General features: G+C 41.7%; 2 protein-coding genes across 6 annotated transcripts in view; both read right to left on the bottom strand.

Moving 5' to 3' along the window:
* Window positions 1-22512, bottom strand: part of LOC144679844 (copine-3-like) — a 750377-nt gene that overhangs the window by 273191 nt on the left and 454674 nt on the right. The window lies entirely within an intron of this gene.
* The window catches only part of LOC144679841 (NEDD4-like E3 ubiquitin-protein ligase WWP1), a 196494-nt gene that overhangs the window by 31888 nt on the left and 142094 nt on the right, over window positions 1-22512 (bottom strand). For all 5 annotated transcript variants that reach the window (XM_078540684.1, XM_078540685.1, XM_078540680.1 and 2 more), the window contains exons 17-19: window positions 20348-20507; window positions 4073-4206; window positions 1222-1362 (exon numbers count right to left, since the gene is read on the bottom strand). In XM_078540684.1, coding sequence (XP_078396810.1) covers window positions 1222-1362; window positions 4073-4206; window positions 20348-20507 — 435 coding nt within the window. The remainder of the gene's footprint in view (window positions 1-1221; window positions 1363-4072; window positions 4207-20347; window positions 20508-22512) is intronic.

The raw sequence follows: 22512 nt of genomic DNA, 5'->3' as shown, positions 1-22512 counted from the left end.
TAAAGCAAAGCTGTATTTGCTGGATAGCACAATTAAGCCAAAAGCCAAAATCAAATGTATAAGCATGTGAATTCTGATAGTATTAAGTGTAGTAAGTGGAGAGCAACAAACAGCCAGCAGAAATTGAGAAAAAAATAAAAAAGCCAATTAAGCTAAGAAATAGGGGGCTGGAGATAGTCAGATACAGTTTTAGTTTCTGCTCATTTCCCATTGACACTAAATACCATCTTATATACTTACACGGTAAATTCAATCATTTCTCCTTAACACAAGAACATACAATGCTGATTAATTCTAAGCAAATCAAAAAAAGTGTAGATTTAATAAGTTTGAATGTTGTATTCTTAACTTCATATTTCTATGTCAAAGCAATATTATGAACTAGTTACTTTTTCTGTGGCTTTTTTTTTGATTCATTTATGGGATGAGCATCACTGGAAAGGGCAGCCTCAAACTGACATTGAGACGGTAGTGGTGAGCTACCTTCTTGAACTGCTGCAATCCATGTAGTGTAGGTACAACCACAGTGTTGTTATGGAGGGAGCTGCAAGATTTTGGCCCAGTGACAGTAAAGGAATGGCAATATAGCCCCAAGTCAGGATGGTGCATGACTTGGAAGTGAGCTTTCAGGCGGTGATGTTTGCTTCTGGATTCATCCTTGGCCTTCTAGATGGTAGAGGTCACTATCGACGGACCTTAGTGAGTTGCTGCAGTGCATCTTGTTGATGGTGCACATTGCTATTATTGAGTTTGGCAAAAATGTGTTGCACATCTGAAGATTATCAAATAATCCTATTGGTTTTTGATGTATTTGCACAGCAGAGAATTATGTTAAGTGTCATCTTCAGATGAAATATAGTTAGAGGGCAAGGGAATAAATAAACTAAATCATATGTTCTGTCCTTGTTTTTATATATTTCAATTTTATTATTGTTTATAGTTAAATAGGAAAGCATATGACAGTTTGGAAAGCAGAGAAATAAAATTTGTTTAGAGAATACGAACTTCTGTGCAGTAGAGGCTGAGGACTTGAGATGCAAACCTGAAGTGTTACAGGGCTGCTATTGGTGCAAATGTGTAATTACAGCATAATAAGTTTATGCAGTTTCATTCTAAAATTAAAAGTGTTGTTTATAATGGAAAAAACTGACAGAAGCTGCAAGCAGACAAGATTTTTAACATGTTATGACAGATGTGTTCTGTGTTTAAAAAATGTTTTACCCAATGTATTCTTCTTTATTTTCCTCTGTCACTAAGATGTTTGATCCTCCTTGTTTCAGTTCATGGGAGGTAACTTTTCCTAAAATTTCCATGTCAACAGCGAAATACATTTCTAGGCCACATTCTTCAATATTGTTATCCCTACAAGAAATGATTTAATAGCATTATGAAAAATCACTGCACGTATTTGCCAATCAGTAATTAGCTAATATTACAAACTGAACATGTTGTTGATCCTCTTCCAGTATTTCGGTGGGTGAATGTCCTGTGCCATACAGATCAGAACAGTTGAGATTCAATCCTTAAATCTGTGTTGCGTTAGCTGATTTCAGTGGTGGAGCAGCTACAATTGGCCTCAAGCAAGTCATTAACAGGCTTCTAATGCAATAGTTGGGGTACCCAACATTCCTTCGCTTGATTTGAAAAGGAAAACAAAGTTTGTGAAAGCACCAGAGTGAAAACACAAAATATATTTATTGGGAGTGGAATCAGAGAGCATACCCCAGCCCAAAATCTTCATTTTTGATACTTTCTTGCTATATGTGTTATAGGTGAAACCAGCACATATCAAAAAAATCCTACCTAATTTATTCTTCTGTTTTACTGTTACTAGAATGCAATGTGAATGGACACTGCATTTTTTCAACTATGAAAAGGCATCTGCTGAATATTATTAGAAACTATTCTGTAGTCCTCGCCTGCATTTTCAAATTTCTTCCTCCAACTAGAGGAACTAGTTCTTCTCCCTCCAACCAAATAAAGCTTTACAAAGAGAAAATTTTAAAAATAATTTTATTAACCATAGGATCATTTTAAACGGGGTTCTTCACAGGAATTTTAGAATTTCACATTATTACTGATTCAAGTCTGTCATGGATACCTGCTTGAATTCAGTTGCTCTCATTAGCGAGTGCGAGCTGAGAGTCTTAAATTTAAATGGCAGCTGACTCACGTTGCCCTATAATCTACTTTTACAAAAGTGTAACCCAGGAGTGTAACAATAGTACCCCCTTGTGATCTAAACTGCATATTTATATCTTGCACATACACTTCACACTCTCTAGGCAAACCAAACAAACACTTGGGTGTTTGTACAAAGATACAAATTGATAAACTGCTTTATTTCATAGTAAAGCAAACATACAGAACAGCTTTTATAATCAGATTCATTTAACTCACTTTGCTGATGATGCAGATTAGGGCGATAGGCCAATAATTGGCAAGCTGCTCATTGGTGCCCGTATAGCAACTAACGACTACCAACTAGGCCCAACCATAAAAATGGTTCAGACCTCTGGTAAACTTTATTGGATGGACAATAGTTTTGCTCTGCCCACACCTGTTTGTTGAAAGGGACTACATTAAAAATGGGACCACTGCCCTTCTCCATCTGGATGTGGATATTGGGAATACAAAAAAAATTGCAAACGACATAAAATTTGAATGATAGTTATTAGTAAAGACTAAGTAAACTCAGGAAAACATAGACAGGCTAGTCAAATGAGCAGAGAGATAGATAGACTAAAGGAGAATGTAATAACGAGGAGATTCACTAAAAAGATGCCAGTGATGAGACCCTTTAGTTATGATGTATTTAGCGAACCTGGGGGTCATGTCACTAGGAGGTGGTCCAGAGGAGATTTGATCCCAGAGGTATTCAAAATTATAAGATACATCAGGAACAATTATTTCCATTGGTCAATGATATGGTAGCGAGAAGGCATAACTTTAACAAGAATGAATGAATAGGTTGCAAGATTTCCTTATGCAGAGGGTTAATGATATGTTAATATCAAAAGTGCTGAAAGTAATTCTATAATGGCTTCTAAAAAGGGAGTAGAATCTGTAAAATAGGAAAATTTAGAGTACAGAGAAAGGGAGGGATAATATATATAGTTAAGTGAATAACCTTTTCAGACAGCAAAGTTGTAAGGGGCTAATTAACCTTTTTCTACACCATAATTGTGTACATAACAAACCCAGAATATTACTTTAAAATGAATTACAATCAATAGAACTTATGGGCTTGAATTTATATTAGTAAATTGTAAATTTTGAAATAGATCTTAGGAAACCTTAAAACAAATTACACACACTTGGAACTAGACACAAGATAAGTTAGTGGAATCAAAGTCATTCAAGAAATTCAAGATGTAGTTGAAAGTAGTTAGCTGGGTGAGTTGAAATATTAGAGGAACTATTTCAATGGGCCAAATAGCTTATTCTTTGGGCACAATAATTTTTAAACCAGTATTAAAGATTGGAGAACTTGATTTACATTTGATATAACATACACTTCCACCATCTCTTGCACTGGTTCAGCCAATTTCACTTAGATTGTGCATGTACCAGTGCAGACTAGAGGAAACCCTAGGCACCAGTTTTATTTTAAATTGGGTAGGTTGTCCAGAATCATTTTTTGGGAAAACGCTGTTGTGTTTAATCTAATGGCAGAGTATGTTGGTGTTTTGCAGATCCGCAACCATGATTTCCCCCAGTGGCTAATTCCCAAAATTCCCTTGGTCTCCAAGGAGAGATAAAGTTTGAAACCTTGATGCTAGCTGCATATGGAGGAATAGAAAAGGAGGGATCAGGCCACTCTTGCACATTCAGAAGCAAATCGTTATAATGTAACACTGGCAGAATGTCACCTGATTGGGATTTCACCAGGGGATTTAATTTTCCACTTTAATCAATTCAAAGATTTAAAATCCACAGGTAACCTGTCTTCAAGCTGTTAAATTCTGCCTAAAACAAACTTAAGTTCAAATTCAGCTGAGGTGATTGATTTACTTTCAGCTATTACAGCTATTAGGGTAAAATTACAATAATCCTACTATAAACTACATACCTAATCCAGATAAGGGAATTGTAGAATTCAGGGTCAATGGATTCCAAATCCTTAATTGTGAGCTTCTTGTTCAGCATACGTTTGTAGAAAGGTAGTGAGAATCCAGTGTCAATAAACTTTCCATGAAATAGAGCCTATAGAAAAACAAAATTTTGCTTCGAATTGCTTGATAAAGAACAAAAGTACTGACAAATACTGGAATTATTAAAAAACAAAATTACAAGTGATCACGTAAACAGACTGGGTCAAGATAGTTTCAGTCAAATAAATCTAATTTCTTGATTAGTTTCTCACTCCTTTGTTTGGTTATTGATATAATATTTGTTAACAAGTCCTCAGATGAAGATTTATGACTTTGATATTAACCTTCCCCATGACATACAAACATACGAATTAGGAGTCGGCCATTCAACCCTTTGAGCCTGCTCCGCCATTCAATAAGATCATAGCTGATCTGACTGCAACCTCAACCCCACATTCCTGCCTACCCCCGATAACTTTTCACCCCCTTGTTTATCAAAAATCTATCTACCTTTGCCTTGAAAACATTCAAAGACGCTGCTTCCACTGTTCCAAAAACACACAACCCTCAGAGAAAAAAATTCCTCTCATTTCTGTCTTAAATGGCTTATTCTTAAACAGTGACACCGAGCTCTCAATTCTCCCACAAGAGGAAACATCCTCTCCACATCCACTCTGTCAAGTCCCCTCAGGATCTTAAAGGTTTCAATTAAGTTGCCTCTTGCTCTTCTAAACTCAAGTGGATACAAGCCTAACCTGTCCAATCCTTCCCCATAAAACAACACGCCCATTCCTGGCATTAGTTTAGTAGCCTTCTCTGAACTGCTTCTAATGCATTTACATCCTTCCTTAAATATGAAGAATAGTACTATACACAGTACTCCAGGTGTTGTCTCACCAGTTTCCTGCACAACTAAAGCATAACCTCCCTACATTTATATTCAAATCCCCTTGCAATAAACAATAACATTCTATTAGCTTTCATAATTACTTTGCTTAAACTCAAATACGAGAAATTTAACTCAAACCCACAGCATACGTGCCTATTGCCATTTTTACGGCGATGGATCTTGGAGTGTCCGAGCATTCCACCGTGGAGAGGGGATTTTGTCATTAACGTAACTAAATCAGGCTCAAACACTGTAATCAAGATACTGATTTAAAACTCACTGCTGCTGTGCAAGTTTCCCAGGGATCAGGAAACCCAGTAGTGAAAGGGAGACAGAAGCTATCTTTTCCAGCACTTGCTGTTGGCCAGACGGAGCAGCACTGCTCCCCACTAGTTCCTCAAGGAAGCTTTTGAATCCCCCAAAACAAAAACAGAAAGAGAAATACCTGGAAAAACTCAGCAGGTCTGGCAGCATCGGCGGAGAAGAGTACAGTTGACGTTTCGAGTCCTCATGACCCTTCAACAGAACTAAGTAAAAATAGGACAGTCCTGGAAAAAATGGCTTGATGTTCAGTGGTGGGGTCATGGTCCAGGGGGAGGTAGGAGGAAGTGTCTGGACCATGACCCCACCACTAAACATCAAGCCATTGTTTCCAGGACTGTCACTGACCTCATCTCCTCTGGAGATCTTCCTTCCTTCCACAGCTTCCAACCTGATAGTTGCCCAACCTTGGACGGCCCGCTTTTACCTCCTTCCCAAAATCCACAAACAGGACTGTCCCGGTAGACCGATCGTGTCAGCCTGTTCCTGCCCCACGGAACTCATTTCTCGTTATCTTGACTCCCTTCTCTCTCCCCTTGTCCAGTCCCTTCCCACCTAATCTGTGATTCCTCTGACACCTTACGTCACATCAACAATTTCCAGTTGCCTGGCCCCAACCGCCTCCTCTTCACCATGGACGTCCAATCCCTCTACACCTCCATCCCCCACCGGGATGGTCTGAGGGCTCTCTTCCTCGAACAGAGGCCTGAACAATCCCCATCCACCACTACTCTCCTCCGTCTGGCTGAACTTGTTCTCACACTGAACAATTTCTCCTTTAACTCCTCTCACTTCCTCCAAATAAAAGATGTGGCTATGGGTACCTGCATGGGCCCCAGCTATGCCTGACTCTTTATGGGGTATGTGGAACATTCCTTGTTCCCGTCCTACTCCGGCCCCCTCCCACAACTCTTTCTCCGGTACACCGATGATTACTTCGGTGCTGCTTCATGCTCTCGTCGGGACCTGGAAAAATTTATTAATTTTGCTTCCAATCTCCACCCCTCCAACATTTTCACATGGTCCATCTCTGACACTTCCCTTCCCTTCCTTGACCTCTGTCTCAACTTCTGGTGATAGACTGTCCACCAATATCCATTACAAGCCTACCGACTCCCACAGCTACCTCGACTACAGCTCCTCACACCCCGCTTCCTGTAAGGACTCCATCCCATTCTCTCAGTTCCTTCACCTCTGTCACATCTGTTCTGATGATGCTACCTTCAAAAACAGTTCCTCTGACATGTCCTCCTTCTTCCTTAACTGAGGTTTTCCACCCACGGTAGTTGACAGGGCGCTCAACCGTGTCCGGCCCATCTCCCGCGCATCTACCCTCACGCCTTCTCCTCCCTCCCAGAAACATGATAGGGGCCCCCTTGTCCTCACTTATCACCCCATCAGCCTCCGCATTCAAAGGATCATCCTTCGCCATTTCCGCCAACTCCAGCATGATGCCACCACCAAACACATCTTCCCTTCACCCCCCCCCGGCGGCATTCCGTCGGGATCGTTCCCTCCTTGACACCCTGGTCCACTCCTCCATCACCCCCTACTCCTCAACCCCCTCCTACGGCACCTCCCCATGCGAACGCAAGATATGCAACACCTGCCCCTTCACTTCCTCTCTCCTCACCATCCAAGGGCCCAAACACTCCTTTCAAGTGAAGCAGCATTTCACTTGCACTTCCCTCAACTTAGTCTACTGCATTCGTTGCTCCCAATGCGGTTTCCTCTACATTGGAGAGACCAAACGCAGACTGGGTGACCGCTTTGCAGAACACCTTCGGTCTGTCCGCGAGACCTCCCTGTTGCTTGCCATTTTAACACTCCACCTGCTCTCTTGCCCACATATCTGTCCTTGGCTTGCTGCATTGTTCCAGTGAAGCTCAACGCAAACTGGAGGAACAGCACCTCATCTTCCGACTAGGCACTTTACACCTTCCGGACTGAATATTGAGTTCAACAATTTTAGATCTTAAACTCCCTCCTCCATCCCCACCCCCTTTCCGTTTCTTCCCTCTCCTTTTTGTTTTTTCCAATAATTTATATAGATTTTTCTTTTCCCACCTATTTCCATTATTTTTAAATGTATTCCACCGATCATTTATCTATATCTTTTAAGCCCTTTTAGTCTTATTTCACCCCACCCCCACTAGAGCTATCTGTACCTTGCCTGTCCTGCTATCCACTCTTAATTAGCACATTCTTTTAGATAATATCACCACCTTCAACACCTCTTTGTTCTTTTGTCTGTGACATCTTTTGGTTATCTCCTCCTATCACTGCTTGCTTGTCCCAACAACCAACACCCCCACTTAAACCAGCTTATATTTCACCCCTCTCCTATTTTTACTTAGTTCTGTTGAAGGGTCATGAGGGCTCGAAACGTCAACTGTACTCTTCTCCACCGATGCTGCCAGACCTGCTGAGTTTTTCCAGGTATTTCTGTTTCTGTTTTTGTTTTGGATTTCCAGCATCTGCAGTTTTTTGTTTTTATTTTTGAACCCCCCTTGTTGATTGCAACCTTCATCTCCCCCATCCCAATTGCTGTCCTCCTTACTCCCCAGCTCCGATGCCCCCTTTCTCCCGCCGCAGCCATGCTATTTGATCTTCCCCCAATGTCTGATCTTCACCTCCTACGATTGCTGGGACTGTTTCCAAGGATTCCCAGGTGCCGCCTCCTGCCACTGACTTTCTCTTTCCGTATTTTTTTATTCATTCATTCACAGAATGTGGATGTCACTGGCTACGCCAACATTTATTGCCCATCCCCAATTATCAGTGTTGCTGGTCATGCTGTAAATTTGGTTTGCTGCTGGGTGGGAAATGGATTTAACAAATTATAACATTTGACAGGACCTCTTTGTTCCTGGACTTTCAGGTTCTTCAGGTGTTTTTGAACTCCCCATACCTACCCTCAAATTTCATAGTCTAGATTTTACTCCTCAAAATGTTAACTGAAGCTTTGTCTGTTTCCTTGCTCATTTTCCTGAGGATTGAACAATAGATCTCATCTGGAGAGGATTCATATACTACACAGATACTTCATTCCTGAGCATCCTGAAAACAAATGCTTCACTGATTCCTGCAACTGAGTGAAAATGACACACTCTGGAATTTGTCCAGAGACTTCCTTCATTTATAAAGGATCCATTTAGCATGTTCTCCTCTGGCCAATTTTTCCAGGAGGAACCTGTCTAGACTGTATTGAAAAAAAAAAGAATCTTACTGATTTGTACAAACAGATCAATTTCAACAGAAAACAGAAACATCGAAACAAAAGTTTTTCTTAAGCACTTGAAAGAAACTGGCAGGATTTTGATTATCTGTAAAATCTATAAAATCTGAATATAAACACACATGCTCAAATCTCAATTATCTAACATGATGGAATGCAAGGATTCCACCCCTGACGGATACCAGAAATTGACAGGTAACAAAGCACCCTCAAACTGTTGTTTACTACTGCTTGCTTTGCCCCCTCCACTCAGCAGAACTGGGTTTGACCTGTTGGCCAGTTCAGTTAATTTTGTAACGTGATCAATCAGCTGTCTTTGCAACAGCTTCCTCCACATACTTGCTCATAATGCTGCCACAGACTGGAAAGAGCCAAACAATAACTGACTTAAAAAGTAAAAAAAGCCTGCCTCTTTAAATATGCACTTGTGAAGGGTCATCAGCAATCAGTGCTGGGGAGGCTGCCAATAAAATCCATATGAATGCTGATCTACTGCTTTACAATGTTCACTCTGTACCTCAGGGAGAGGCGGGAGGAAGACAACTATTAGCATTAGGAAAGCATTTTAAAGAAAGATTCTGCATTAATACATTGGGAAATCCTGAAGTCATGAAAGCCAAAGCGTTTTGCAACCAGTGGAATACTTTTGAAGTCTAGTTGCTGTTGTAATGCAGAGAAACACAGCAACCAATTTACACACAGCAAGGTCTCACAAACGGCAATGAATTAAATGGCACAGTAACCTGTTTTAGTAATGTTGGTTGAGGGACAAATGTTGGCCCAAACACTGGGAAAAGTCCCTCGTTCTTCTTCGAATAGTGTCATCTACTATGTCCATCTGACAGAATAGACAAGCTTTAGTTTAACATCTCATCTGTAAGATGGTATCTCCCATGAACAAAACTCCTTCAATACTGCACTATGTCTCAATGCTCAAACAGGCAGTCATGAAGGAATCTCTCTGAGAAATTCGAGAGTCTCCTGTGTACAGCGAAAATATTCACTCACTGCACTGGCGATGGCCAGGCCCTTAAGGGGTACAGTGCACTCCAGTTTTCTAGAGGCCTTTGACCCTATCTCTGCTAAGCATCAAAATTGGTTCGATGAAAACAATGAGGTAATCGAAAAACTACTGGAGGAGAAACATCGCCTGTACAGGGTTTTCCTCAATGACAAGTCTTCACTATCCAAGCACAATGCCTACTAAAACAGGGCTATATACTTTTGTTTTTAATTGTTTCATGGGATGTGGGTGTCGCTGGCAGGCCACCTTAATTGCCCTTGAACTGAGTGACTTGCTAGGAAATTTCAGAGGGTAGTTAAGAGTCAACCACATTGTGGATCTGGAGTTCACATGTAGGTCAGATCGGGTAAGGATAGCAGATTTTCCTCCTTAAAGGACATCAGTGAACCAGATGGGTTTTTATGACAATAGGCGATATTACTGAGACTAGCTTCCAATTCCAGATTTTATTAATCAAATTCCAGCTGCCATGTTGGAATTTGAACCCATGTTTCCAGAGCATTAACCTGGGCCTCGAGATTACTAGTTCAGTGACATTACCACTATGCCACTGTATCCGCATGGATTTGTTCTCCAATGCATACGACAACTTTGGCCTTACAATCAGCCCGAAGAAAACTGAAGTAATGTATCAGCCTGCTCCAGGAAAATCCCATATCGAATCCAAGGTTACAGTCCATGACCAGAACCTGTCAGTAGTGGATAAATTCACTTATCTCAGTAGCACACTCTCTCGAACTGTCTATATTGATGATGAGGCACACGTTAGAATTGCCAAAGCAAGTGTAGTCTTTGGTAGACTTCGAACAGGGAACCAAGAAGAATAGGTCTGCCTATCAACTGCAAATCTGTACAGCAATAGTCCTATAGAACCATAGAAAAGTTACAGCACAGAAGGAGGCCATTCGGCCCATCTTGTCCATGCCAGCCCGAGGACACGCAGGTGCCCTTTCTAATCCCACCTTCCTGCACCCGGCCCATAGCCTTGTAGTTTAAAGCACTTTAGGTGCAGATCCAGGTACTTTTTAAAAAGAGTTTAAAGAATTCCAGACACCCACTACCCTCTGCATAAAAAAGTTCTTCCTTATGTCCCCCCTACACCTTCTGCCACTTATCTTGAATCTATGTCCCCTGGTTCTAGAATTCTCCATCAAGGGAAACAATTTTATCCTGTCCACTCTTATCTATTCCCCTCATAATTTTGTACACCTCAATCAAGTCACCTCTCAGCCTTCTTTGTTCGAAGGAAAATAACCCCAACCTATCCAATCTTTCCTCATAGTTACACTTTTCTAACCCTTCAATATTCTTGTAAACTTCCTCTGCACTCTCTCCATAGCCATTACGTCCTTCCTGTAATGTGGTGACCAGAACTGCACACAATACTCCAGTTGTGGCCTCACCAATGTCTTATACAATTCCAACATTATATCCTTACTTTTATATTCTATACCTAATGAATGAGAGCATTCCATATGCCTTCTTTACAACCTTGTCTGCTTGAACTGCTGCCTTCATGGACCTGTGTACTTGTACGCCAAGATCTCTCATTTCATCTACCCCTCTTAGTATATTCCCATTTATTTTGTAATCCTTGTAACTGTTTGACCTCCCTAAATGTATGGCCTCACACTTCTCTATGTTAAAATCCATCTGCCACTTTACCGCCCACTCCACCAACTCATCTATATCGTTTTGGAGATTATGGCTATCCTCTACACTATCCTGCCCTCTTTGCTCCACGCATGCGAGGCTTAGACCTTGTATCAGCGTCATGCCAAGAAGCTCAATCACTTTCACTTGAGCTACTTTTGGAAGCTTCTGAAGATCAGATGCAAGAACAAAATGCCAGAAACTGAGGTGCTCACCCAAACTGGCATGGTTAGGTCAGCATTTATGGTCCATCCCTAATTGTCCTTGAGAAGGTGGTGCTGAACTGCCTCCTTGAACCACTGCAGTCCATGTGGTGTAGGTACACCCAGGGCTGTTAGGGAGGGAGTTTCAGGATTTTGACCCAGCAAAAGTGAAGGAGCAACGATATAGATCCAAGCCATATAAATGCTGTAGCTACAAGAGCAGGTCAGAGGCTAGGAATCCTGCAGTGAGTAACTCACCTCCTAACTCCCCAAAGCCTGTCCACCATCTACAAGGCGCAGGTCAGGAGTATGATGGAGGACTCTCCACTGGCCTGGATGAATGCAGCTCCAACAACACTCAAGAAGTTCGACACCATCCAGGACAAAGCACAAAGCTTGATTGACACCCCATTCACTCTCTCCATCACCAATGCACAGTGGCAGCAGTGTACACCATCTACAAGATGCACTGCAGGAACTCACAAAGACTTCTGACACAGCACCTTCCAAACCCACGACCGCTACCATTTAGAAGGACAAGGGCAGCAATCAGATGGGAACATCACCACCTGGAAGTTCCCCTCCAAGCCATCCACCATCCTGACTTGGAACTATATCGCTGTTCCTTCACTGTTGCTGGGTCAAAATCATAGAACTCCCCCCTGCAAACAGCACTGTGGGTTTACCTACAAGGACTGCAGCAGTTCAAGAAGGCAGCTTACCACAACCTTCTCAAGGGCAATTAGGGATGGGCAATAAATGCCGGCTGAGCCAGTGCCTCTAAAAAGTTAGGTGCATTCAGGGTACAGAATAGGCTGAAACTGCTTGGAGAAGTTTTGAAGAGCTGTAGGAGGAGATGAAATGGTGCAATAGGCCAGTGAGCCTGACCCTAGATTTCTAGAAGCTGTGCTGGAGCTTTTGGTGTAGGAGGTCGACAAGAGGAGAGAGGTTCTCTTCCCTAAGATGTCTTCTTCCCTCTAGAAAATACTCAAAAGACAATGGAAGTAGGTAGTTGTGGCGGTCAATGCTGCCAATCTAGCAGCAAGGTTTTTGATGTAGTGCTGCAAGTTTAATTACCTAACATGAGCGATCAAATTAATGCATCATGACATGCCACATCCCACTAGCTGCACCACTAGCCTTACAGATTGCTCCATTCATCAAACCTCTTCAGCCATCTAGCATCAGTCTGTTTCAACCACAACTCAGATCTCACATACATATACTTCAACTCACCCTCAAACATCTAGCACTGCTACAAATCACATATTCACATCTCAGATCTTGCACACATTGTCAGCTATTCAACTGCGGCAAGCACATCACCAAAGCACATGATAGGCTTCCCTGTCTTTTGTAGGACAAGGTAGCCTATAATAGACAACAATAGCAGTCAACAGGTAGTTAGGGACAGGCAGGGCTGCATGTGCTGATCCGCGTGGGGAAAATGGTGCTAGGAATAATTGAAGCAGCCATAACTGAGGCTGTGGCCATTGAGAAGGATATGTTCCTGACTAATCCACCTTCTCAAATCCTAATTCACCTTCATTCCCCAAATCTGCTATGATACATAAGCTCCTGATGGAGTAACCATGCACCTCTTGCTTTTCTCCACCACTTTTCTCATCCTCAACCATGCATGTTATTCTTTCGGATACCCAAGTCCTACCAGGTTGAGGGCCTAGAGGGAGATTGAGGACGACGAAACAGCATTGCTCCATCTGACATTTGTAGCCACCAGCATGAGTGGGCTGCAGCCCAGCCAGCGGAAAAGGATATGCGCGGGTGCCAGCTCGCCAGAGGGTGAGGTTGCACATGTGTTCTACTGCAGAAGACTCAGATGAGGACTTTGATGGGAAAAAAGCTGATGGGCCTGCAGAGTGAAATGCTTGGAGCCTTGGCGTTCCTGCCAAACAGTCTGATGCCCATTAAGGAGCAGAAAGCAGTCTAGCTCCAACTTGGCACAGGCCTTTGTCCAGAACTTCCATCCTTTCTGGCAACACCATGAAAATAGTTACAGACCCAAGTGTGATGCAGCATCTGGTGGCTGATGTTTCAGCTCCACTGCACACAAGCAGGAACCAATGGTATTTTTGTTGCAGCATGGTGCTCATCATATGAGCGCTGCCACCTGTGGAGTTGTGGAGTTATCAGCCAGGTGTAGATCGGGTAGCCTTTGTCACCAAGCAGTTCTAGTTCAAGTTGCTGGACTAGCGCAGAATGAACTAATCACGACCACTATCAGGATAGCAGGCATTTACCAACATGATGTGCTTACCAACTGCACAGTGAGTCAACAAGATACTGTAGAACATCACCCTCTCCAACAGTGACTTCATATGTAATACTTCCAATCAGATCTGCAAATAAAGATCTGGTTTAACATCACATATGAGACGACACCAACTGGTCCCTTTGCTGAATGTTTATCCATCAAAGTGAAGAGAGAATACATCTCATGCTGCAAGGTGGTGAAGAGTCTCTGTATCAGAGGTTCCTGTGATTGGATGGACAACAGTTCTTGGCTGTCTGAATGCAGGGACAATAAGAGGTTGTGGTAGATGAATTAATCCAAGCTGGTCTTTTGGTTAAAGCTGTGTTAAAGTTAACAAAGTTAAACCCTTTGTGGTTTTGAAATGTGTGCCCACAGAGCCAAGAGTGTGCAGTTGATGCATCCTCCATGGCAAAGTCACGAGCTCGCTCCTCATGCTTCTGGTTAGAGAGAAGTCAGTGACCTTGGGATGATTTTTTTTTTATTCGTTCATGGGATCTGATGCATCCATGCATTCAGATGGCATTTTTTAAGATTGCTGTGGGTCTGGAGTCAGGGTTTTTACAACAATCGGCAATGGTTTCATGGTTATCATTAGACTTTTAATTCCAGATTTTTACTGAATTTGATTTTCACCGTCTGCCATGGTAGGATTCAAATCTAGGTCCTCAGAGCTTACCCTGGGTCTCTGGAATACTGGTCTAGTGACGATACCGCTATGCCACTGCCTCCCCTTAACGATAGATAGCAAACTGCAATATGTTTATAATATCACCTGTCCCAGCATGGAAGGATCCACTGTTAAAAATAATTGGATCATAGTCACCTTGATGAGCACTGGCAGCACTGTCCTCACCCCGCTTTGAGGCTAAAGGTCTGCTTCCAAGTGGTGGTACACTTATGTGACCACCTCTTTTTGAAGCAATGACACCCGACACATTGCTTCTAGCTTAGGTGCAGGTAGCAGAAGTGCATCCTGAAGACTCTCCTGTTGAGAAGACGCCTCCTCTTTCGCCACTTCCTCCCTTTGTGAGCAGTTTCTTTCCTGCCTCTGCGCCATTTCCCTCCGATGCTGTGCAATTATAGCCCCCATGACCAGGAGCAAATGATGTACCCGAGGCTTTTTGAAAGAACACAAGTTCCCAAACTCTAGTACCACTCAAACCTGACTTTGCCAGCTTTTCTGAACCCATCCAACAACCTAGTACTTTCACAAACTCTGCAAGTGCAAGCAAATAATACAAAATAACTCATCTGCAAGTTGATGATAATGTCTTTAAATGTTCAGCTGTACATGTTTAAGAGAGGGCATTATTTAGAGGAGTGAGTTTGAAAATGGCAGGTCAGGTATCAAAACAGCATAGGGCGCTAACTGCCACCATGTTCTGCCTAATCTATATACTTATGGCACGTGCATATAAAACTTGGACTAATGCCCTCAACAACATGATGTTCAGCATGAACCACATTGGAAGTGGGCAGAAACTTCTCACCTAAGCTATCAGCCATAGCACCAAAACTACCAGTGCAACAAAGCAGAGTTTTATAGCCAAAGTATTTGTTTAATGTCTCTAACATTTCCTTATTTCCCAATATTTTCTCTTGTCTCTGCCTCTTAACAGGCTTTCACTCTCTTCCTTTTTGCATACCAATAAAAGATTTTACAATCTGCCTTTATGAATCTTGTTGCTTTACTCTCATATTCTATTTTATCGCTTTTTATCAATTTCTTGGTCATCCCTTGCTGAATTTTTCCAATCCTCAGGTTTACTACTATTTTTGGCATTATAAGCCTCTTCCTTTAATTTATTACCTTTAATTTCTCTTGTTCGTCACAGTTGGACCACTTTTCCCATGGGGTTTTTATCCTTTAAGGAAATATATTCATTGCAAATTTTAATTTTTTTTAATGTTTGCCATTGTTTATCTACTATATATCTTAATCTAGTTTCTCCGATCCATCTTTGTTAACTCACCCCTCATAGCTATGTGGCTATTTTATTGATGAGAGTTTCAGACTTAACTAAGCTATTCTCAAATTCAACATACAATGCTATCACATTATTATTATTCCCTAGTGATTTCTTTACAGCATGGTTATTATATAATCAAAGAATGGTTACAGCACAGAAGGAGCCATTTGGTCTGTTATGCCCGTTCATAATGCCCGTTCTATGGGTATGCAAAAAGAGAGTGAAAGTAAACATGGGCCCCTTAAAGGCAGAGACAGGAGAAAATATAACAGGGAACAAGGAAATGTCAGCGACATTAAACAATTACTTTGGCTGCAAAATTCAACTTTGTCGGACTGGTTAATTTCTCAACTCACCTAGTTCCACTGCCCTATCTTTTCCTCTCAGTCTGGCAATATTTTTTTCTTCAGATAATTATTAAATTTCCTTTAGAAATCCATGATTGAATTTACCTCCAACTACTTTCAGGCAGTGCGTTCCACATCTTAAACATTCGCTGCATAAAAAGTTTTTCCTCATGTCACCATTGCTTCTTTAGCTAAACATCTTAAATTGATGTCCTCCAATTCTTGATCCTTCCGCCAACAGGAACAGTTTCTCCCTATCTCCTCAGTCCAGGAGCAGGAGTAGGTCACTCAGCCCTTGCTTTGCCATTCAATATGATCATAGCTGATCCTCTAGCTCAATGCCATAGCCCTGCTCTCTCCCCATACCCCTTGACACCTTTAGAGTCTAGAAATTTATTTCCTTCTTAAATATATTCAGTGACTTGGCCTCTAAAGCCTTCTGTGGTAGAGAATTCCACAGGTTCACCACCCTCTGAGTGAAGAAGTTTCTCTTCATCTTTGTCCTAAATGGCCTACCCCTTATCCTGAGACTGTGACCCCTTGTTCTAGACCACCCCCCCAGCTAGAGGAAACATCATCCCTGCATCCAGTCCGCCCAGCCGTGCCAGAATTTTATCCGTTTCAACGAGATGCCCGCTCGTTCTTCTAAACTCCTCCTAATCTTCTCTTCTCCAAGGAGAACAGTTCCAACTTCTCTAATCTATCCACATAACTGAAGTTGTTCATCCCTGGAACCATTCTCATGAATCTTTTCTGGACCCTCTCTAATGCCTTCACATGTTTCCAAAAGTGTGGTCCCAGGGCTAGACACATTACTCCAGTTGAGACCAAACTAGCCTTTTTCACTGGTTTATTGTCACTTCCTTACTGTTGTGCCCTCTTCCCCTATTGATAAAGCCCAGGATCCCATATGCTTTACTACCCGGGCTCTCAACCTGCTCTGCCACCTTAAATGATTTGTGCACATATACACCCAGGTCCTTCTGCTCTTGCATCCCCTTTACAATTGTATGCTTTATCTTAATTTGCCCCTCTGTTCTTTCTACCAAAATGAATCACTTCACACTTCTCTGCATTAAATTTCATCTGCCACTTGTCCGTCCATTCCAGCAGCCTATGTCCTTTCAAAGTCTATCACTATACTCTTCACAGTTCGCAATTCTTCAAAGTTTTGTATCATCTGCAAATGTTGAAATTTTGCCCTGTACACCCAAATCTAGGTCATTTATATATACCAAGAAAAATAGGGGTCCAGGAACTGCACTATATACCTTCCTCAGTCTGAAAAAAACCTTCCATCACTGCTTTGTTTACTGTCACTCAGGCAATTTCATATCCATGATGCCACTGTCTCTTTTATTCCATGGGCTCTACCTTTGCTGATAAGCCTGTTATATGGCATTTTATCAAATACCTTTTGGAAGTCCATGTACACCACATCTACTGCGTTAGCCTGATCAACCCTCCCTGTTACTTCACAATAAGCCCATGTAGTTAAATGTGATTTGCCCTTAACAAGTCAGTGCTGACTTTCCTTAATGAATCCACAACTGTCCAAGTGACAATTGATCAACTAGTTCTTACAATATGTCAATAACCTAAAATGTTAATTCTGTTTCTCTCTCCACAGCTGCTGCCTGACCTGCCGGGTATTTCCAGCATTTTCTGTTTATATTTCAGATTTCCAATATTAGAGCATTTTGCCCTTATATTCATTAATTTTGTCACGCTGCACAGAACAAGATCTAAAAGGATCTGTTCCCTAGTTAATTCCTTGGCATACTGATCTAGAAAACTATCTTGAATGTATTCCAAGAACTCTAGACTATTGTTGCCAATTTGGTTTGCCCTCCTATGAGCATTAAGCTTTCACATTTTTACTGTATTACCCTTGTTTCATGCAGCTCAAATATCCTGATTTGTACTCTGCTTGATGCTACAGCTACTCTTAGGGAACCAATAAACTACTCCCACTGGGGCAGAATCTTCCATTCTGGAGACTTAAGTGGAGGGAGCGGAAGTTGGAGGGAGCGGAAGTTGGAGTGAGCTCTTGTGCTGTTCAGCTCATTACTTATGCATTTGCTAGGGGCACATTGAATCTTGTGGCGGGGCGGGCAGGAAGTGGCCTGCCCAGCTATTAGCTCGTAGGCTCCAATGCCTGGGCGCCATGCTTAAATGGCACTCAGACAGCCATTCACTCTTCCACTCTGCTCCATGATTCCTCCCCAGTCCTGCCTCAGGTTCACCCCTCCCATGCCCAGCTTGTGCTACAGACAGTCAATATCTCTCAGTGATGGTGTGAAAGGAAGGCGAAAGCACCATCTACTGACCTCAAAGATCAGGAAGTAGTCTACCTCACCAGGTGTACGCCATTTATGTAGTCGTGACCAAAGTGAGTGTTCTAAATTCCGGCTGCTGAGCGCTTAATTTGTGTTGGCCTTTCAATGAGCATTCAACAGATGCAAACGAGCTTACCAACATATGTCTGCGGGACACTCAACCCGTCTTTAAGCTGCCATGAAAGTTGGAGAAGAAGATTCCAAACTAATTTCCCACCATTGGAAAAGTGATTTTTGGCCTCCTGCCAAATATTTCCCACCCACCATGATTCCCACTGCTGGCAGGACCAGATGATTCTGCCCCTGTTTTCTAGCCCTTGTTGGTTCTTAGCTCCACCTAAACTGATTTTACATCTTGATTTTCTGAGCTAAGATCCTTTTATCACTGTCCGTATCCCATTCTTTAATATGAGTGCTACCCAAAACTCCTTTTCCATTTTGTCTATCTCTTTAATTCCCAACCTTGATCATTCTGCAGCCACACCTCCATAATAGGTATTAGATAAAACCCATTTATTTCTGTTTGTGCTATTGTTTCACCTATTCTGTTCTGGATGATTCATGTATTTAAATATGATGCCTAAAAATTTAACTTTTTACTATGTTCCCTGATGTCACCTTAATTATTACCTTTGTTAAACTCTGTTCTTTCCCAACACCCAGTACTTGATTTTATCCAAATTGCGATTCTGCTCTACACCTTTTGACTTCTCTCTTTAGCTCCCCCAGTATTAATTGAGAGTCCTATTTACTTGATATGCCAGGACACTGGTCCCAACCAGTGTAAGCGGAGTCCAACCAATGGAAGAGCTCCCTCTTTCCCTAGTACTGGTGCCAGTGCCTCACGAATTGAAAACCCCCATCTCCCACACCACCCTTTCAGCCACATGCTTAAACCTCTGGTAGTCACTATGCCAATTTGTGCATGGCTCTGGTAGCAATCCAGAGTTTATGACTTGAGGTTCTGCTTTTTAATTTAATTTATACCCTAACTCCTTAAATTTCCTCAGCCGAACCTCATTCCTACTTCTATGTACATTGTTGGTTCATACATGGACCACAACTGGATTCCTCCCCATCACAATCCAACTTCATCTCCTTCCATGATGAGATGTCCTTGGCCCTGGCACAGGGTAAGCAACACAACCTTCGGAGATTCTAGCCATGACTGCAGAGAACAAGATCTATCCCCGTGACTACAGTATCCCCTACCACATTCCTTTTCACCTACCCCCACTTTCTAAAACATGGTACTGCGGTGAGTTTGTTCATCCACCCTGCAGACTTCTTCCTCATCCACAAAGGCAGCAAGAACTAATTAAATTAAAGTTTATGCACTTCATCAACTTAGCTTTCATTTTTCAGCTTTTAATGAATTACTTCGCCTAGTTCAAATCAGAGGTAGGTTAAATGAAATATTTACCTCGGCACTCCTTCCAGTGAATAATTTCATAAAAGCATTGTTGAAACCTGGTCACCCCTCTACCCTCTTAGACCACCTATTTGGCAAAGTGGAGAAAATAACTAAAGAATGCTCCCATTTTATGAGCTGTTAGGTTTTATATTCCACTCCTTGAGAAAGACAGGTATCCTATCACGCCTCTGCCAATATCACTGAAAGTAACCACTAGATGGCGCACAAAACTGTTACTTCGAGAGTAGCCTTCAGATTTACAAAAAACAATTCTCATTTCAGTTCATCAACTTTTGCAGAGAGCCAACCCCAGACTAGAAACTCATTGATATAAAGTGATTCCCAGTACAATGAGTTAATATTTCAATTTGTTAAATTAAATGGGCTACAATACCATTTCTTCACACAGTATAATACCAAAATCGTGCCGGGTAAATTATAATATTTGAACAGCATCTCATTTTAGACTTATTCCCAATACAAAAACAAAGCTCCCAAGGCTTCAAAGCTAGTGCATTACTCATAAACCCTTTTGAATTTTCAACTTAACATTTAACCAATTAACAAATTATGCACTCACCATTGCAATAAATCGTCCAATGAAACAAAAATAAGATAGGTGGTCTGGATTTATCGTGGATGCTGGATTTATCTGCAAACAATAGTTGCTCTTGCCAGCATACTCAAAAAGACAGTACATTGGATTTAACACCTCGTGGGATAGCAGAAAGAACCATTCTCTGTGTGAAGAAAATTAAACATCATTTTGAAAATGTACTATCCATCACTTGATGACTTTTTTAAAATTCTGTCAATATTCCAATCCCTTCTTTGTTACTCAAATGGAATCTCCCACTCTACAAGGTTGGAGCGTGATACATTGAACAATTCTCAAGTTGCAAGTAAATAAGAACTTATGAAAACAAAATGCTGGAAATACTAAGCAAATCTGGCAGCATCAGCGGAGAAACAGAGTTAACGTTTCAGGACTTTCACCAGATTCTAGCTTCTGATGAATGGTCCATAAGACCATTAGATGTAGCAGCAGAATTAGGCCATTCGGACCATCAAGTCTGCTCCGCCATTCAATGAGATCATGGCTGATCTGATAATCCTTAACTCCAGTTTCCTGGAGTTTCTCCATAACCCCTGATTCCCTTACTGATTAAAAATCTGTCTATCTCAGCCTTGAATATACTTAACGACCCAGCCTCTACAGCCCTCTGTGGTAAAGGATTCCACGGATTGACTAGCCTCTGAGAGAAGAAATTCCTCCTCATCTCTGTTTTAAGTGGGCACCCCTTACTCTGAGATTATGCCCTCTGGTCCGAGACTCTCCCGCAAGGGGAAACAACCTCTCAGCATTTACCCTGTCAAGCCTCCTAAGAATCTTATATGTTTCAATAAGGTCGCCTCTCATTCTTCTAAGCTCCAATGAGTACAGGCCCAACCTACTCAACCTCTCCTCATAAGAAAATCCCTCCATCCCCGGGATCAACCTAGTGAACCTTCTCTGGACTGCCTCCAATGCCAGTATATCTTTCCTTAGATAAGGGGACCAAAACTGTTCACAGTGTTCTATGTGTGATCTAACTAGGGCCTTGTATAGTTTTAGCAAGGCTTCCCTATTTTTAAACTCCATTCCCTTTGAAATAACGCCAACATTTCATTTGCCTTACCTATTACCTGCTGAACTTGTATGCTAGCTTTTTGGGATTCATGCACGAGGACCCCCAAATTCCTGTGCTGCAGCTTTCTTCAGTCTTTCTCCATTTAAATAATATTCAGCTCCTCTATTCTTCCTGCCAAAGTGCATAACTTCAACTTTCCCACATTATATTCCATCTGCCACATTTTTGCCCACTCAATTAACCTGTTTATATCCCTCTGTAGACTCTGTGTCATCCTCACCACTTGCCTTCCCACCAATTTTTGTGTCATTTTTGTCATCAACCTGAATTATTAACTCTGTTTCTCTCTGCCCCAGATGTTCCAATCCTGCCGAGCAGTTCCAGCATTTACTGTTTTTATTTCAGATTTTCGGCATCTACAGTATTTTGCTTTTGTAATAATAACCTGTTTCCTCTTTTAAACACGCTTGGTGAATCTATTTAAATTAAAGCTGCAACTTTAACAAAACTCAATTCATTCAAAAGAAATATTTTTTGTGAAATCATTCAGTAGACTGGGAATGATTTGAACTAACCTCACAACATAGAATACTATGTTTTAATGTTTTTAGAAGGAACTGGTAGATCATAAACCTGATGTACAGATGAGATCCATCTTTAGGTGCTGAGAGAAGCTCGGATGGAGAGATTAGAAGCTCTAACCACAGTCTTTCAAAGCTCCTTGGATATGGGTTTCAAGAGGATTGGGGGATTTCAAATGTTACTTCACCGTTCAAAGGAGGAAAGAGGAATAAACCTGGTTACTAGAGTAAAGTACCAGAGACCACGCTGAAAGACAAAATGATTTCTCACTTGGAGAAGCACGGGTTGATAGGGGGCAACCCGCACAGATTTGTTAAAGGCAAATCATGTGTGATTAACCTGATTCGGTTATTTGATGAAGTAACAAAAGGTGTTTATGAAGGTAGTGGAGTAGGTGTTGTATCTATGGGCTTTCAAAAGGGTTTTATAATGTACAGCATAACAAAGTTATTCAGAATATAGAAGCACTTAATATTAAAGGGATGGTAGTAACTTAGGGCTGAAATTAGTTAATGGATCAAGGGGAGAGTAC

This window comes from Cetorhinus maximus, chromosome 4, assembly GCF_964194155.1.
Source record: "Cetorhinus maximus chromosome 4, sCetMax3.hap1.1, whole genome shotgun sequence".
Taxonomy (NCBI): Eukaryota; Metazoa; Chordata; class Chondrichthyes; order Lamniformes; family Cetorhinidae; genus Cetorhinus; species Cetorhinus maximus.
The sequence above is the reverse complement of the archived record's forward strand: the minus strand, read 5'-3'. Positions and strand labels throughout refer to the sequence as shown.